The sequence below is a fragment of the Balaenoptera musculus genome, chromosome X, assembly GCF_009873245.2.
Source record: "Balaenoptera musculus isolate JJ_BM4_2016_0621 chromosome X, mBalMus1.pri.v3, whole genome shotgun sequence".
Lineage (NCBI taxonomy): Eukaryota > Metazoa > Chordata > Mammalia > Artiodactyla > Balaenopteridae > Balaenoptera > Balaenoptera musculus.
In genome coordinates, this window is record NC_045806.1 from 128791017 (window position 1) to 128805403 (window position 14387).

The 14387-nt window shown below is 36.8% G+C and overlaps 1 protein-coding gene across 2 annotated transcripts in view; it reads left to right on the plus strand.

Annotated features, from left to right (window-relative positions):
• Positions 1 to 14387, plus strand: part of VAMP7 (vesicle associated membrane protein 7) — an 85232-nt gene that overhangs the window by 20824 nt on the left and 50021 nt on the right. For both annotated transcript variants that reach the window (XR_005018414.1, XM_036840745.1), the window contains exons 4-5: positions 1832 to 1969; positions 11496 to 11586. Coding sequence is in view for 1 of the 2 variants with exons in the window: in XM_036840745.1 (XP_036696640.1) it covers positions 1832 to 1969; positions 11496 to 11586 (229 nt within the window). In the remaining variant the exon portion in view is untranslated. The remainder of the gene's footprint in view (positions 1 to 1831; positions 1970 to 11495; positions 11587 to 14387) is intronic.

A 14387-nucleotide genomic window follows, 5' to 3' on the forward strand; every position in this document is an offset into this window, starting at 1 on the left:
GTTGATATCTGGGTATATGCAAATCAGCTTGGTTTTGTAGAGTTTTAGCTTAACCTCTTGTAATTTCTACATTTATTCTATTGTGTAGTGAGAATTGGTGTTCATAATTATGATTCTTTGGTATCAGACCCTCTCAAAATTTATTTATCTGAAATAGTAAATAGATTATTTCACCCCTCCAATCAATAGTGAATTTTTTTTAATGTATGTGGACTTTGGGAAAACGAAATCACAATACATTATGATCAGCTTTGTAAACCTGTCGTTCACATTGGTAGGTTGTTGAGTATTTGTAGCTTCTAGACGGAAAATGCTCAATAACTTAACCGTGGTCATCAAGGTCCTTTCTCCTCTCTGCAATCCTAGTGTCAGCTTCTTCCTGGATGCATTCCCCTTATGGTTGCATGGAGCCACATGCTTATTTATTTGTGTCCAAAAAAGATGGACTATGTCTTCTCAAGTCTCTTACTGTAGGAATGAGGAAACTTCCCAGATGCACACCCTACCCTCCCCGTGCTTTCAAAGTGGACTTCTTTTCATGACTTACTGGCTAGGACTAGGTTACATACTTATTTCTAAATTGATCACTGACAAGAGACATGGAATTGGCATGATTGCCATAGGTCAGGGTTCTTACGTTTATTGTGTCACAGACCCCTTTGGCACTCATGGGCCCCTCCCAGAATTTTTTTAAATGTGATTATAGACAAAACCAATTATATTGAAATACAGTATTCAAAATATTTTAAATATTGATATAGTAATATATATGCTTCTTTATGAATTCATTAAATAACAAGTTCTACTCATGGGTCTAATAAATAAAAATTATTTTGATGTGGTGATGAGTATAAATAATATTTTGAGAGATGTATGTAACTGATGGTATATGAAAAAAAGACTTCTCTTGGTGACAAAGTCACAGGTACTGTTTAATACTTATCTGGTTTGTTACTACATTCACAATTGAAACTTGAGTTAAAGATTGGTGAAAATGATGATGAGATTTTTTTTTTCTATCCAAGTACATCAGCTCCTTGAATTTGGACCATTGACCCCACTTTAAGAACTCTTGGCTTAGACTAATCATCTTAGGTGAAATGGAGATGAGTGTCAACCACAGTGATCATCACAATGATTTATATTCCCTGATTTCACAGTGTTTTCTAAAATTACTTTTAAAATACAGCTATATCTGAAATGACTGATGTGAAAGTGCTTGGAGTAGGTGAGAAATATCACTAAATTTGGGATGGTCAGAGTTGAGTCTTATATTTCTTGAGCTATAATTATATTTTTGTATATATGTTATACACACACACACACACACACACACACACACACACACACTTTTTGACTGGGGCTAGATAAGAGTACATCCCTTGATCTTTTCAAATGTACCACCACTATTGAAAAAAATCAATTCAAACTTTATGTCAATAGTGTTATCTTTGTATGTGAAAGACTGTACTACTATTATGGATTTCTTAAGCATCTTCTTGCGCTGGGCTTTCTAATAGATCCTGTGAAAGATATAGATAGAGTAAAACCCAATTCCTGCTCTCAAGAAGCTAACCTAGGTACTGTTATCTTAGTTGGCAGTAATCAAACATATTTGGATTAGACTCTCAGCTCTTTCATTTACTGGTTGTTTCACCTTTGGCAAGTTAGTTACCTTTTCAGAGCCTTTGTTTCTTTCTCAGTAAAATGAGGTCAGTTCCTCCTCATAGAATCATTGCTTAGTAAATGTTAGTTGTTCTTACGGTTGTTGTTAATCATCCATATCATCTTTGTTTACTGTAATGTAAACTCTGTGTTGATCTCCTTTCAGGATTTTGAGCGTTCCCGAGCCTTTAATTTTCTGAATGAGATAAAAAAGAGGTTCCAGACTACGTATGGTTCAAGAGCACAAACAGCGCTCCCATATGCCATGAATAGTGAGTTCTCAAGCGTCTTGGCTGCACAGCTGGTAAGATCTTTCTCAGGATATAGTATTTGATTCATATCTTCTTTATTACCTTAAAGCACCATGAATAAAGGGGACTCTGACCTGCAATGTATTTTTCTGATTGTGTTATATTATATGCCAAGATAGTAAAACTTACCTGATTAAAAAAATATATACAGGGGCCATTTTAGGATGGAAAGTGAATAATTGGTGATATTCTCTATAAATGGTGGTTAGAGTATCTCAGGGTTGGGAAAGAGATTAAAGATCATCTACTTCAACTACCCATTTAATGTGTAAATCCACTCAACATGCCAAATGGCCTCTTAACCTATATATTAACCTCTCCCCTCCCACGAGGCAAATTTAATTTTTGAACAGCTCAGTCAGTCATTTGAAAGTCTGTTCATCTGTATGAATACTTAATTGTCTGCTCAGTCAAGTTGTACATATGCATACACCCGTGAAATACCACCCTTTTGAAGATACAAAACATCTCCATGACCCTAAAGGATTCCTCATATCCCTTTGCAGTCAGTTCCCTCCCCGTCACTCTGCATCACTCTGCCTGAGGCAACCACTGCTCTATTTTCTGTCGCCATAAATTAGTTTTATCTTTTCTAGAATTTCCTATAAATGGAATCATACATTATATACTCTTTTGTGTCTTCCTTGTTTTGTCAGTGTAAGCTTTTTGATATTCATCCATGTTGTATAAATCAGTAGTTTCCTTTTTTGCTGAGTAGTATTGTATGCATATACCACAATTTGTTTCTCCATTCACCTGTTGCTGGATATTTGAGGTACTTCCAGTTTTCAGCTATCACAAACAAAGCTGTTATGAACATCCATGTACAAATCTTTGTGCAGACATGTGTTTTTATTTCTCTTTGGTAAATACCTAGGAATGGAATTGCTGGGTCATATGGTGAATGATGTTTAATTTTATAATGAATTGTCAAACTTTTTTCCAAAGTGGTTGTACCATTTATATTCCCACTAGCACTTGCAGTGTTTCTGCATACTTGCCAACACTTGTTATGGTCTGTCTTTTTAATGTAATTCGTCCTTGTGGGTGTGTAATGATGTCTCATTGTGGTCTTAATTTGCATTTCCCTGATGACTAAGGATGTGGAGACCTTAAAAAAATGCTTACCTTTTATCCATGAAACTATTTTAGTGCAAAGACGTAAGTTTTATCTATGATGGTGTTGTGAATGAGAAAAAAAGACTTACTGTAATTGAATACGTTCCTTTTCACTTCTTTTTAATACCCTTTTTGAGGATTACACTTCTAAATATGCATCCTGTAGGGATGAAGTTCCTTTAAATAGTTATAAATCTTTATTATTCAGTCAGTTGGTTTGTTTCATACTTCCACTAGGAAACATTCATATATGTGAAGCTATGTAAAACATCACCAGCAAAATATATACCAGTGCCCATTTGAAAGTAAATAGGGTCAGGTTGGTGGCCAAGATGGTGGAATAGGAAGACCCTGAGCTCACCTCCTTCCATGGGCACTCCAAAATTACAACTATTTACAGAGCAACTATTGATGAGAGAGATTAGAAGACTAGTAGAAAAGATCTTATACAACTGAAGATATAAAGAAGGAACCACAGTAAGACAGAGGGGCAGAGACACAGTATAATCAAGATCCATACCTCTGGGTGGGTGACCCACAAATGGATAATTACAATTGCAGAGGTTCTCCACAAGGAGCGAGGTGTCCAAGCCCCACATGAGGCTCCCCAGCCCTGGGGTCCTCCATTGGGAAGATGAGCCCCCAGAACATTTGGCTTCGAAGGCCAGCGGGACTTAATTTCAGGAGTGCCAGAGGGCTGTGGGAAATAGACTCCACTCTTAAAGGGCATGTATAAAATCTCACATGCTCTGGAAACCAGGGCAGAAGCAGTAATTTGAAAGGAGCCTGGATCAGACCCACCTGCTGATCTTGGAGAGTCTCCTGGAGAGGCAGGAGGCACCTGGAGCTCACTCTGGGGACATAGACACTGGTGGCAGCCTTTTTTGGGAGCTTGTTCTACCATCCTTTACTAATGGAGCTCGCAAGCACCATTTTAGAATCTTCCCTCTAGCATATTAATGCCAGGACCTGGCCCTGCCCACCAGCCTATCCGCACCAGTACTGGGACACCTCAAGCCAAGCAACTAGCCAGGCAGGGACACACCTCCACCCACCAGCAGGCTGGTTGCCTTAAGAACCCCTGAGCCTACAGCTACTCCAGGACCTGGCTCTGCCCAACAAAGGGCCCAGGACCTGGCCCTGAACACCAGTGTGCCTGCACTAGCCCTAGGACCCACTGGGCACTGGCCCTGCCCACCAGCAGACCAACACCAACTTCGGGACACCCCACACTCCACAGCCAGCCATCTCAGAAACTAGCTCTGCCCACCAGCAGGCCAACACCAGCTCTGGGACCCCCAGGACCCTGCAACCAGAGACCCCAGCATCCCCTGGACCTCTACAGCCAGCTGCCTTGTGACCTGGCCCTGCCCACCAGCGGCTGACAGCCTCCACACAAGGCAGGGTCTGGCAACCAACCAGACTGGGGGCCAGCCATGCCTACCAGATTATCCACAGTAGTCAGCCAGCCACAACAGAAGGACCCACACAGCCCATGTAGGAGGTATCCCTATAACATACAGCTCTGGTGACCAGAGGGAAGTGCACTGCTGGGACTCGTAGGACGTCTCCTAGAAAAGGCCAACTTCTTCAAGGTCGGAAAATGTAATCAAATTACAAAATACATAGAAATGAAAAAGGAAATTAGGAAAAACGAAGGCACAGAGGAACGTGTTCCAAACGAAGAAACAAGATAAAATCCCAGAAGAAGAGCTAAGTGAAGTGGAGATAAGCAATCTACCCAATAAAGAGCTCAAGGTAGTGATTGTAAAGATGATCAGAGAACCCAGGAGATGATTGGATTAACAGAGTGAGAAGTTAGAGTTTTTTAACAAAGAGAAAGTGTAAACAATGACCAAACAAAGGTGAATACAATAACTGAAGTAAATACACTAGAAGGAATCAACAGTGGATTAGATGATACAGAGGAACGGATCAGTGAGCAGGAAGACAGAGTAGTGGAAATCACTGAGGCTGAACAGAAAAAAGAATAAAAAGAATCGAGGACTGTTTAAGAAACCTCTGAAACAACGTCAAATGTACTAACATTTGCATAATAGGGGTCCCAGAAGGAGAAGAGAGAGAAAAAGGGGCAGAGAACATATTTGAAAACATAGTAGCTGAAAACTTCCTTAACCTGGGCAAGGAAACATATCTAGGTCCAGGAAGCACAGAGAGTCCCAAACAGGATCAATCCAAAGAGGACCACACCAAGACATTGTAATTAAAATGGCAAAAATTAAAGAAAGAATATTAAAAGCAGCTAGGGAAAAGCAAAATGTCACATACAAGGGAATTCCCATAAGGCTATCAACTGACTTTGCAGCAGAAACCCTGCAGGCTAGAAGGGAGTGGCATGATATATTTAAAGTGGTAAAAGGGAAAAACCTACAACCAAGAATGCTCAGCAAGGCTTTCATTCAGTTTTGATGGAGAAATCAAAAGTTTTACAGATAAGCAAAAGCTAAGAGTTCAGCACCATCAAACCAGCTTTACAGGAAATGTTAAAGGAGCTTCTCCAAGCAAAAAAGAAAAGGCCACAAGAAGAAATATGAAAATTATGAAAGGAAAAATCTCATTGGTAAAGGCAAATATACAGTAAAGGTAGTAAACCAACCACATATAAAGCTAGGAGGAAGGTTACAAGAAAAAGGAGTAAAATCACCTATAACCACAATAAAGGATACACAAAACAAAAAAGATGTAAAATATGTCAAAACAGTAAATGTGGTGGGAGGGGGCATAAAAATGCAGGGTTGTTAAAATGCATTTGAACTTAAGAGATGAGCAACTTATAATAATCACGTATGTATATATAGATTGCTACATATAAACATTATGGTAACCACAAACCAAAAATCTATACTAGATACACACACAAAAAAGGGAAAGGAATCCGAACATAACACTAAGATACTCATCAAATCACAAGGGAAGAGAGCAAAAGAAGAACAAAAAAGAAGTATAAAAATAACTGAAAAGCAGTTAACAAAATGACAGTAAGTACATACCTATCAATAATTAAATGTAAATGGATTAAATGCTCCAATCAAAAGACATAGAGTGGCTGAATGGATACAAAAACAAGACCCATATATATACTGCCTACAGGAGACTCAGTTCAGATCTGAAGACGAAAACAGAAAGTGAAGGGATGGAAAAAGGTATTCCATGCAAATGGAAATGAAAGGGAAGCTGGGATAGCAATATTTATATCAGAGAAAATAGGCTTTAAAACAAAGTCTGTAACAAGAGACAGAGAAGGACTACTTAATGATAAAGGAGTCAATCCAAGAAGATACAACAATTGTAAATATATATGCACCCAACATAGGAGCACCTAAATACACAAAGCAAATATTAACAGACATAAAGTGAGAAATTGACAGCAACACAATAATAGTAGGAGACTTTTTTTAAAATTTATTTATTTATTTACTTTTGGCTGCATTGGGTCTTCATTGGGTTGCATGGGCTTCTCATTGTAGTGGCTTCTCTTGTTGTGGAGCACGGGCTCTAGGCTCGAGGGCTTTAGTAGTTGTGGCTCTCGGGCTCTAGAGCACAGGCTCAGTTGTAGCACACGGGCTTAGTTGCTCCCCAGCATGTGGGATCTTCCCGGACCAGGGCTCAAACCCATGTCCCCCGCACTGGCAGGCAGATTCTTAACCACTGTGCCACCTGGGAAGCCCAGTAGGAGACTTTAACACCACACTTACCTCAATGGACAGATCATCCAGACAGAAAATCAATGAGGAAACACTGGCCTTAACACATTAGACCTAAATGGGCTTAATTGACGTATATACAACATTCCATCCAAAATCAGCAGAATACACATTCTTTTCAAGTGCACATGGCACAGTCTCCAAGGTAGATCACATGCTAGGCCACAAAACAAGCCTCAGCAAATTTAAGAAAATTGAAATCATATCAAGCATTTTTTCTGACCACAGTGCTATGAGGCTAGAAATCAACTATAAGAAAAAAAAACTGCAAAAGACACAAACACATGGAGGCTAAACAATATGCTACTAAACAACCAATGGATCACTGAAGAAATCAAAGAGGAAATAAAAAAATATCTGGAGACAAATGAAAATGAAAACACAATGGTTCGATATCTGTGGGATCCAGCAAAAGCAGTTTCTAAGAGGGACATTTATAGCAATGCAAGCTTACCTCAGGAAACAAGAAAAATCTCAACCTAACATTACACCTAAAGGAGCCAGAAGAAGAAGAAGAAGCAAAACCCAAAGTTAGTAGAAGGAAAGAAATCATAAAGATCAGAGCAGAAATACATGAAACTGAGACTAAGAAAACAATAGAAAGGATCAATGAAACTAAGAGCTAGTTCTTTGATAAGATAAACAAAACTGATTTAGCCAGACTCATCAAGAAAAAAAAGAGAGGTCTCAAATCAATAAAATCAGAAATGAAAAAGGAGAAGTTACAACAGATACCACCGAAATACAAAGGATCATAATAGACTACTATGAACAATTATATGCCAATAAAATGGACAACCTAGGAGAAATGGACAGATTCCTAGAAATGTACAATCTCCCAAGACTGAACCAGGAAGAAATAGAAAACATGAACAGAACAATTACCAATAATGAAATTGAGTCAGTAATTTTAAAACTTCCAACAAACCAAAGTCTATGACCAGATGGCTTCCACAGGTGAATTCTACCAAACATTTAAAGAAGAGTTAACACCTGTCCTTCATAAACTATTCCAAAAAATTGCAGAGCAAGGAACACTTCCAAACTCATTCTACAGGTCAGCATCACCCTGACACCAAAACCAGACAAAGATATCACAAATAAAGAAAATTACAGGCCAGTGTCACTAATGAACATAGATTCAGAAATCCTCAACAAAATATTAACAAACCGAATTCACCAATACATGAAAAGGATCATACACCATGATCAGGTGGGATTTATTCCAGAGATGCAAGGATGGTTCAGTATCTGGAAATCAATGTGATATACCACAGTAACAAATTGAAGAATAAAAACCATATGATCATCTAAATAGATGCAGAAAAAGCTTGACAGAATTCAACATCCATTTATGATAAAACCTCTGAACAAAGGGGGAACATACCCCCAAATAATAAAGGCTATATATGACAAGCCCACAGTTAACGTCATACTCAGTGGTGAAAAGCTGAAACCCTCTAAGATCAGGAACAAGACAAGGGTGCCCACTCTTGCCACTTTTATTCAACATAGTATTGGAAGTCCTAACCATAGTAATCAGACATGAAAAAGAAAGAAAAGGAATCCAAATTCGAAAGTAAAACTGTCACTCTTTGTAGATGATGTGATACTATATATAGAAAATCCTAAAGATACTGCCAAAAAAACTGTTAGAAATAATAAATTCAGTAAAATTGCAGGATACAAAATTAATATATAGAAATCTGTTGCATTTCTATACACTAACAACAAACTATCAGAAAGAGAAACTAAAAAACAATCCCACTTACCATCACATCAAGAAGAATAAAATACTTACGAATACATCTAACTAAGGAGGTAAAAGACCTGTACTCTGAAAACTATAAGACCTTGATGAAAGATATTGAAGAAGACACAGATGAAAAGATATACTGTACTCATGGATTTGAAGAATTTATATTGTTAAAAATGACCATACTACCCAAGGCAATCTACAGATTCAATGCAATACCTATCAAAATACCAATGACATTTTTTTACAGAACTATAACAAATAATTCTGAAGTTTGTATGGTGACGCAAAAGTTGCAGAATAGCCAAAACAATCTTGAGAAAGAAGAACAAAGCTTGAGGTATTACACGCCCAGATTTCAAACTATACTACAAAGCTACAATAGTCAAAACAGCATGGTACTGTCACAAAAACACACATAGATCCTGGAGCAGAACAGAGAGGCCAGAAATGAACCCATGCTTATATGGTCAATTAATCTACGATAAAGGAGGTAAGAATATAGTGGGAAAAAGCTGTCTTTTCCCCTCTTCACCAAATGGTGTGGGAAATCTGGACAGCTACATGCAAAAGAATCAAACTGCACTACTTTCTCACGCCATGCACAAAAATAAATTCAAAATTGATTAAAGACTTAAATATAAAACCTGAAACCATAAAACTTCTAGAAGAAAACATAGGCAGTATGCTCTTTGACATTGGTACTAATAATATTTTTTTGGATATGTCTCAGGCAAGGGAAACAAAAACAAAAATAAACAAATGGGACTTTATCAAATTGAAAAGCTTTTGCACAGTGAAGGAAACTACCAACAAAATGAAAAGGCTGCCTACTGAATGGGAGAAGATATTTGCAAACAGTATATCCGATAAGGGCTTTATATCTACAATGTGCAAAGAACTGATAGAACTTCAACATCTAAAAAACAAACCAACTCTAAAGTGGGCAGAGGAGCTGAATAGCTGTCTTTCCAAAGAAGACATACAGATGGCCAACAGGCACATAAAAAGATGCTCAACATCACTAATTGTCAGGGAAATGCAAATCAAAACCACAATGAGATATTACCTCACACTTGTCAGAATGGCTGTTTTCAAAAAAGGCAACAAATAACAAGTGTTGGTGAGGATGTGGAGAAAAGGGAACCCTCCTGCACTGTTGATGAGATTGTAAATTTGTGCAGCCACTATGGAAAACAATATGGAGATTCCTTCAAAAGTTAAAAATAGAACTATTGTATTATCCAGCAATTCCACTCCTGGGTATTTATCCGAAGAAAACAAAAACAGTAATTAGAAAAGGTACATACACCCCTATGTTCATCACAGCATTATTTACAACAGCCAAGATATAGAAGCAACCTAAATGCCCATCAAGAGATAAATGTATAAAGAAGATGTGGCATACACACACACACACACACACACACACACACACACACACACACACACAGGAATATTACTCAGCCATATAAAAGAATGAAATCTTGTCATTTGCAACAACATGGATGGATCTAGAGGCTATCATGCTAAGTGAAATAAGTCAGAGAAAGACAAACACTGTATGATTTCACTTATATGTGGAATCTAAAAAACAAAACAAATGAACAAACTTAACAAAACATTAACAGAGTTATAGATACAGAGAACAAATACCTGGTTACCCGAGGGGAGAATGTTGGGGGTAGGAAAGAATAGGTGAAGGAGATTAAGAGTTATGGACTTCCAGTTGCAGTATAAATGAGTCACAGGTATGAAATGTGCCATGTTGGGAATATAGTCATAACTATGTAATATCTTTGAATTTTGACATATCGTAACTAAACTTATTGTTGTGATCGTTTTGAAATGTGTAGAAATATCAAATCACTATGTTGTGTAACAGGAACTAACATAGTGTTGTAGCTCAATTATACTTTAAAAACAAACTCAGAAAGAGAGATCAGAGAGGCGGGGTTGTGGGGAGGGGAATTGGATGAAGGCAGTCAAAAAGTACAAACTTCCAGTTATAAGATAAATAAATACTAGGGATATAGTGGACAACATGATAAATATAATTAATAATGCTTTATGTTATGTATGAAAATTGTTACGAGAGTAAATCCTAAGAGTTCTCATCACAAGGAGGAAAAAAGGTAAATAGGGTTAGCTGGCAGCAAAACTTTCAATTTAGCTGGTTTGTCTTTAGCTCCTGATGTGTGTGTGAACCTCTAAACAAATCTGTGCCAGGATCCTTGACTATAAATGGAGATAATAATAATGGCATCTTCATCATAGAGTTTTTGCATGGATTAAATAATATCCCCTATTTGAAGCACTTAGCACAGTGAAGTGACTGGAATATTGTGTATTAAGCAGTCCACAATTGTTTGCTATAGATAATAATTTCAAAATATATACTGTCTTCAGTGTCTTACATTTCTAGATCCTATAAGAAGCCAATGAAAATAGGACGCATACGCTGATCCCAACAGATACAAGAACAGATGCTCAGAAGCTGGGCCAGTCCCTACCTCATCATACCCAAGAAATGGGGAAAAATTTAGCATACCCTTTCCCCGTCCTGCTCCCCCTGTCCCCACTACAGTCTTTTCTCCTTTCTTCCTTGTCTGAGCACAGATTATATAACACCCTACTTCTGCTCCAGGAGTCTCAGATGTATATTTGATATAATATGTTTAGCTTTATTTCATTTAAAATAAGGTGATTTTTTTATACTGTAACACTTATATTTCATATGGTAGCAAGTTTTATGCTTGCCTATATTTTTGGTAACAATTTTTGAATGAAGTGACATCTATCTTTTGTGCCAAAGATAAAGACAATTTTATAGCATTCTTCAATGTCATTCCTCTTCTTTTTGTTTTCGTATTGTAAATAATGTCTGGGTATCATGAGTTAAATCATATTTTTTTATAGAAGCATCACTCCGAGAATAAAGGCCTAGATAAAGTGATGGAGACTCAAGCCCAAGTGGATGAACTTAAAGGAATCATGGTCAGAAACATAGGTATGTTTCATGGCATACTCTGCATGCATGAGGGCAAAAATGATAATAGATTACTTGATTGGGGTCAAATCATTCTAGAGAGGCTGAAACAGCACTTCCTTATTCTTAATATTGGAAGCTAATTGTCAGCTGAGATATGGATATTACTTACCTATGATACTGCCTGCTGTATGATGGTTTCTTTTTAGCACTTATGACTATTCATTCTAAATTTGTTAGCTTGCTTAGCAAGACTAATTTCCAAGACCCTTAAACAGTTCAGCAACTTAGAATAATTTAGTCAGTTTTGGCTGGAAATACCCAGATAGTTGATATCATCAGTATAGACACTTAAAGTATAACTATTTGATCTCCTTAGAAAGTTTGTAGCTCTTGACTGAGAAAGAATTGCACCAAAAAACTGTCGTATTCTTCAAGAGAATGAACTATGGCATGAATTCCATTGGCCTGTGTTTTGTCAAGAACCTATTTACCACATTAAAATAATCCAGAGAAATGCACTGTTTATTTTTTAATTGATTATAACAGTGGTATTTAGATTTAGGATGATGTTAATTTTTTAATAGCACCAGTTCCCACGATGTAGTCCCTGGGCCGGCAGCATCAGCATCCCCTGGGAACCTGTTACAAATGCAAATTTTCAGGCCCCACCCCAAGCCTACTGAATCAGAAACTCTTGGAATGGGAAATCTGTGTTTTCACAAGCCCTCCAGAGGATTCCAGTGCATACTCAAGTTATAGAACCACTCTTAAATATATCTTCTAAGAGGAATGTCTTGCAGAGAATAAATTCTTAATATAAAATTGAACAAAAATTAGTATATAAATGCTTTACAAGATATTTAACTGAGACGTCATTTTGTAAATGTCCATTTAGTTATAATTTTGAATTTACTATTTGAATTACTTTTACATTTATTATTAGAACACTTAAAAGTTATGAAAAGACATTCTAAAAAATTTACTTTGTCTCACCATCCTAAAGTTTCATTTATATTTTCTTTCCTTTAAATTTTTATTCACATGTATACATAGTTAATCATAGTTTATATTCAGTTTTGTGGAGGCAGTATAGTAGAGTAATCAAGATTTGGAGTCATACATGCCTGAGTTTGAGTCCTGATTTCACTTCCTACCTGCTGTTAGGCCTTGATCAGTCCTTTAACCTCTCTGACCTTTATTCCTTAATCTGCAAAAAGGAAGTAATAGAACCTGAGGTTACCAGGATAAAAGAGGTAATGTATGTAAAACACTGTGTACGGTGCCTGGCACATAGTAAGAGCTGAATGATTGTTAGCTGTTAGTCTACTTTATGCTCGTACAGTGTTTCTTTGAGTTATATCACAGGTTACCAATTATGTCCTTATGTTGGACACTTTGGGTCTTTAGAGCATTATTACTCAGAGTGCTGTTTTACAACCAGATAAGGAGCTTGCTCCAGAATAGAAGTCAGTGCTGTGCTTCCTTCATTGAGAACATCTTGCTATGAAAATGTCAATTTGACTGAACAGTATACTTGGAGACTTAGTTGAGCAGTAGCAGACACTCTTAGGTAGCACTGATTTAGAGTTTGTGTTATAGTAACAGTACTGTTATAAATGTTTCTGTGCCTATTATATTTTTCTTATTTTGTTGAGATTAGTTCCCAGGAATGGGATTAATAATCAAAAGGCAGAAACATTTTTATATTTCTTAATATGTATGTCTCTTGGTTATTTGAAGTGATTTCCTTTCATTGATTTTAGTTTTAAATATAGGTCTAGATGCAGACTAGAGAACTCTTAAATATATCTTTCAATATACCTATTGAAAAACTACTAATATTTTTCTCTTTTTTTGGTCACCAAATATATTCATTTTGCCTAAAAGTGGAAGCAGCCAACTGCTACAGTAGTATTTATTGCAGATGCATAATGTTTCCAGAAAATGAACCTTTTTAATCAACTCCTCTTAAATGACATTTATGTTTAGAATTACAGAAATAGCAAATTAAAAATGTAGCAAAAACCTTTCTAATCATCTCCCTTTGATTTTTTAACAGCTTTATTGACATATAATTCACATACCATACAATTTACCCATTTAAAGTATACAATCCAATGGTTTTTACTATGTCCACAGAGTTGTGTGACTATCACCACAGTCAATTTTAGAACATTTTCATTACCCCCAAAAGAAATTCTGTACCCATTTACAGTCACTCCTCTTTTCCCCTCAACCTGCAGACCTAAGCAACAATTAATCTCCTTTCTGTCTGTATAGATTTGCTTGTTCTGGACATTTCATATAAATGGAGTTATATAAAATGTGGCCTTAGCAATTTTGAAGTATATAATACAGGATTGTTGACTACAATTAGTGTGCTGTACACTAGATGTTCAGAACTTACTAATCTTCTAGTTGCAAGTCTGTACCCTTTTACAACATCTCCCCAATTCCTGTACCCCCCAGCCCCTGGTAACCACCATTCTACTCTGGTTCTATAAGGTTCACATTTTTAGATTCCACATATGAGTAATATCATACAATATTTGTCTTTCTTTGACTAGCTTATCTCACTAAGCATGGTACCCTCAAGATCCATCCCTGTTGTTGCAAATGGCAGGATTTTCATTTTTCTCATGGCTCAATAATATTCCATTATATATATACACCACATCTTCTTTATCTATTCATCCATTGGCAGACACTTAGCTTACTTCCATATCTTGGCTGTTGTGAAATAATGCTGCAATAAACATGGGAGTACAGATATCCTTTCAATATCCTGCTTTCATTTCCTTCAGATAGATACCCAGAAA